The sequence below is a fragment of the Limanda limanda genome, chromosome 7, assembly GCF_963576545.1.
Source record: "Limanda limanda chromosome 7, fLimLim1.1, whole genome shotgun sequence".
In the NCBI taxonomy this organism is placed as follows: Eukaryota; Metazoa; Chordata; class Actinopteri; order Pleuronectiformes; family Pleuronectidae; genus Limanda; species Limanda limanda.
Window position 1 is genome coordinate 837,349 of NC_083642.1, and position 5,000 is coordinate 842,348.

The 5,000-nt window shown below is 50.3% G+C and overlaps 1 protein-coding gene across 1 annotated transcript in view; it reads right to left on the minus strand.

Moving 5' to 3' along the window:
• LOC133004542 (laminin subunit alpha-5-like) overlaps positions 1-5,000 on the minus strand; it is an 84,608-nt gene that overhangs the window by 5,989 nt on the left and 73,619 nt on the right. The window contains 9 exon segments of the mRNA XM_061074006.1: positions 439-603; positions 683-813; positions 973-1,116; positions 1,628-1,760; positions 2,078-2,229; positions 2,467-2,601; positions 2,733-2,898; positions 4,712-4,845; positions 4,950-5,000. The exon segment at positions 4,950-5,000 is cut by the window's right edge and continues 112 nt beyond it. Coding sequence (XP_060929989.1) covers positions 439-603; positions 683-813; positions 973-1,116; positions 1,628-1,760; positions 2,078-2,229; positions 2,467-2,601; positions 2,733-2,898; positions 4,712-4,845; positions 4,950-5,000 — 1,211 coding nt within the window.

The following is a 5,000-nucleotide window of genomic DNA, read 5'->3' on the forward strand; positions in this document are numbered from 1 at the left end:
GAACTACACATCAATCTTCTATAATAAAGACACTAATGAGACAAAAATGAAACCTATCCTCTACATATCTGTAGCATGTCCCCCGAAAGACGGTCGAGACTTTCAACTGATGATTTCAGGTTTATTTGACGCTACGTCTATGGACGCTTTACGTCACTTTCAAAATAAAAGCATGGGAAAAAAATTGAGCGAAAAACAGGACCAAAAAAAGAGTTAGAAAAACAGAGCATTTTTAGTAATTTTTTTTTTTTTTTTCAGTGAATGTAAAACGCTTCCATTCAAACCTTTTTTATTTTGAGTTTTTCAAACTGGATCAGGTGGAATGTGCAACTCGACCCAGTTGAAAACTAAACCTCAACCTGGATTTACTCTCAAATAAAAAATGGTCTGAAGTTGGACCCCAGTAGATTCTCTGGCGTGTGAAGCTCCTGTTCTCACCTCTTGATGAAGACGTTGCTGATGCACCCGGTGAGGTTGCTGCTGGTCTGGTCGGGCGTTCCTCCCAGGAAGGTGCTGCCCCCTGTGGTCAGTGCTCTCAGCCCCCTGTCGGTAGGGCTTCCCTCCTTCTCTTTCTCCAGCACGTCGTCCATGAACAGACGCATCCTGGAGGCGAGAGCGGTGACAGTTAACAAACAGTCTGAACTCTCTGAGTCCGGGTCCATGGTTCACAGACTCCTCCTACCCGGTGATGTTGTTGTAGAAGGCGACGTAGTGACTGTTGGCGTCGTTGTACGTCTTCTTTGTCTTGATCTCACTGAGGCCGGCTCTCACCACCACGTGGCCGTCCTGCAGGAACACTCGACACTCGCCGTCCTGCACAGATTCAACCGGCTCGTGTGAGAGTGTGTGAGACAAAGAGACACAGGGACAGAGACACAGGGACAGACACACAGGGACAGACACACAGGGACAGACACACAGCTGTGGACTGAAGTAATGAGAAGACGTATGAAGGGAACAGAATGTCTGAACCTTATCCTGGTGGTAGAACATGAGTCCGTCCTTCTTGTCGGTCCTGAAGCTGAAGCTGACGTAGAAGTTGTCCCTGAGGCTCGGGACGTTGGTGAGATCCAGATCCAAGTAGCTCTGACCGGAGAAGTGAGCTTCACGAGCCACCTGAGGAAACAGCCACAGGTCAGAGGAGAAGAAGCTGCTTCCATCAAGTTCAGAATCAATTACCTTCTCAACAAACTGGTGAAGAAGAGACAGAACGACAGGTGGTTGAAAACATCTTCTTATCTACTGACACAACAGCTGCTTCTGTTCAAGTGTGACTGGAAACAGAGAAGAAACTCTGCAGGAGGTGAAATCATGTGACGGCTCATATGTTGTAGATTAGAGAAGATGCAACACAAAACGATTTTGTGACTTTCTCCAGAATCGTTCCAGTTCAGTATAAAACAGGAAACCTCTCTGGATGGGATCAGATTAAAAGACGGCTGGATGATAGATGGACTTCCTGTTCTCATATTGAGAAACGTAGATGTTTTCACTTTGCACCGATGAATCCAAAATCTTTCTTAATCTACTTGACCTGAGATTGTGAACAGAGATTATTCTACTGGAGCTACCAGCTCGCCTGAATCCACTTCTTATACCAGCTGACTGATGCAGCAGGTTCTCTCACCAGCAGATCACCATCACATCCAAAACTGACTCCGGAGCTCTTCATCCTCTTCAGGTCCACGTGGGAGCTGTAGGCCTTCACGTTCCTGAAGCAGCCCTTCAGAGAACCCTGCTTGGGGAACATGGTCTTCAGCCTGAAACAGAGACGCAGTGAGACGACCTGCCACACGGCTCCGGCTCAGCTTCATGGTTCTACATCTAAACCAGTACAGATGGTTCTCTTTAGACATTATATCGAGTTTTATTACTGTTTCCTGCTTTAGTAGTTAGAGCAGAACATTATCACTCATACGTAGAAGCTCAATATTCTCTCTTCTCTTCAGCTCTGGTTCTTTGTTAACAATAAAATAAAACAGAAAAGAAAGACCCACAGAACAAATTCTCTGTAGTTTCATCTCTATGAATATAGTTCATGCAGAAACATAATAAAGTAGATGTAAGTGTGTCTTACTTGTCGGGGATCTTGTCTTGTGGAACTCCTCCCAGGTAGTAGCTGCCGCTGAAGGAAGGGATCTTCTCGGTGAAGGAGTGAATGTACAGGTTGACCCGGTTGTTCCTCACCACGATGCGGTTGTTGGTCCCTTGCAGGATGATGATCTCCAGCTACATGTTTAAAAACAAACACACATTAACTAGAAAACTCAGACTAAACGGCCCGAGGGGATACAGATATGTTTTATGATGTTGAGGAGGAAGCTGTGGATCAATAGAACTGCAGAATATATGAAGCATCAGAGAAATCCTTCATTTCCAAGACCTTTTTATGAAAGGATAATATGAAATAAGGAAATCCTCCACTCAGCTGCTGGAAGTTCACACAGAGAAACCCAGAGGACTCACAGCTTTGGGCTCGGCGTCGCTGACCATCAGGAACTGTGAGTCTGGCTCTTTGGGCTCCAGCTCCACCAGCTGATCAGTGAAGTCGTAGAACACCTTCAGCTGGCCGTCCAGCACAGCCAGACACAGGAAGTGATTCTGAGGGACGCCACAGACGCAGAGAGAAGAGGAAGGAAGGAGCGATGGTCGAGTTAATGCTAGGACCAGATGTTGTGATGCATCGATGATCTACACAACGTGCACGACAAAGAGCAGATGAGTGAATGAACCTCGCTCCGCAGCAGCAGCAGGATCCCTCGCTGGGACAGCAGCTTCACTTCCTGTTCGAAGCGCTGCATGCGAGGCGACTCCACGGTGAAGGTGACCTCCGCGAACCCGGTGCCGTCGAAGTACGAGGCGTCGTTCACCCACGCCTGAGTCAGTACCGGCTTCGGCCTGCGGGGGCATGTTCATTCCGTTAGGAGAGAAACGGGATGGGAGACGGTGGAGGACAGGAAGTGACACTGGAGGACACTGGAGGACAGGAAGTGACACTGGAGGACAGGAAGTGACACTGGAGGACTCTGGAGGACAGGAAGTGACACTGGAGGACACTGGAGGACAGGAAGTGATACTGGAGGACAGGAAGTGACACTGGAGGACAGGAAGTGACACTGGAGGACACTGGAGGACAGGAAGTGACACTGGAGGACAGGAAGTGACACTGGAGGACACTGGAGGACAGGAAGTGACACTGGAGGACAGGAAGTGACACTGGAGGACAGGAAGTGACACTGGAGGACTCTGGAGGACAGGAAGTGACACTGGAGGATAGGAAGTGACACTGGAGGACACTGGAGGACAGGAAGTGACACTGGAGGACAGTGGAGGATAGGAAGTGACACTGGAGGACAATGGAGGACAGGAAGTGACACTGGAGGACAGGAAGTGACACTGGAGGACAGGAAGTGACACTGGAGGACAGGAAGTGACACTGGAGGACAGGAAGTGACACTTGAGGACAGGAAGTGACACTGGAGGACAGGAAGTGACACTGGAGGACACTGGAGGACAGGAAGTTACACTGGAGGACAGGAAGTGACACTGGAGGACAGGAAGTGACACTGGAGGACAGGAAGTGACACTGGAGGACAGGAAGTGACACTTGAGGACAGGAAGTGACACTGGAGGACAGGAAGTGACACTGGAGGACACTGGAGGACAGGAAGTTACACTGGAGGACAGGAAGTGACACTGGAGGATAGGAAGTGACACTGGAGGACAGGAAGTGACACTGGAGGACAGGAAGTGACACTGGAGGACAGGAAGTGACACTGGAGGACTCTGGAGGACAGGAAGTTACACTGGAGGACAGGAAGTGACACTGGAGGATAGGAAGTGACACTGGAGGACAGGAAGTGACACTGGAGGACAGGAAGTGACACTGGAGGACAGGAAGTGACACTGGAGGATAGGAAGTGACACTGGAGGACAGGAAGTGACACTGGAGGACAGGAAGTGACACTGGAGGACACTGGAGGACAGGAAGTTACACTGGAGGACAGGAAGTGACACTGGAGGATAGGAAGTGACACTGGAGGACAGGAAGTGACACTGGAGGACAGGAAGTGACACTGGAGGACAGGAAGTGACACTGGAGGATAGGATGTGACACTGGAGGACAGGAAGTGACACTGGAGGACAGGAAGTGACACTGGAGGACAGGAAGTGACACTGGAGGATAGGAAGTGACACTGGAGGACACTGGAGGACAGGAAGTTACACTGGAGGACAGGAAGTGACACTAGAGGATAGGAAGTGACACTGGAGGATAGGAAGTGACACTGGAGGACACTGGAGGACAGGCAGTTACACTGGAGGACAGGAAGTGACACTGGAGGACAGGAAGTGACACTGGAGGATAGGAAGTGACACTGGAGGACACTGGAGGACAGGAAGTGACACTGGAAGACAGGAAGTGACACTTGAGGACAGGAAGTGACACTGGAGGACACTGGAGGACAGGAAGTTACACTGGAGGACAGGAAGTGACACTAGAGGATAGGAAGTGACACTGGAGGATAGGAAGTGACACTGGAGGACACTGGAGGACAGGCAGTTACACTGGAGGACAGGAAGTGACACTGGAGGACAGGAAGTGACACTGGAGGATAGGAAGTGACACTGGAGGACAGGAAGTGACACTGGAGGACACTGGAGGACAGGAAGTGACTGTGGAGGACACTGGAGGACAGGAAGTGACACTGACCTGCCACACGGCTTCTCCTCGGTGGTGTTGAGCTGGAAGATGCTCTCGAAGTTGTAGAGACTGAGCACCTCCTCGTTCAGCGTGTCCAGCTCGATGCAGCCTTTGAAGTTGGGCAGACTGAGCTGGGGGGGGGGCTGGAGACAGAAGAGACAGAACTCTCAGATCTATGAAGGGACATGATCCATCACATCCAACCCTGAGTCTACAGACAGGAGGACACAGTCCTGCAGGCTCTTACTTGGAAGGTCTTGGGGTCGTACCCCCCCACGTAGAAGACGGTGTCGTCGGT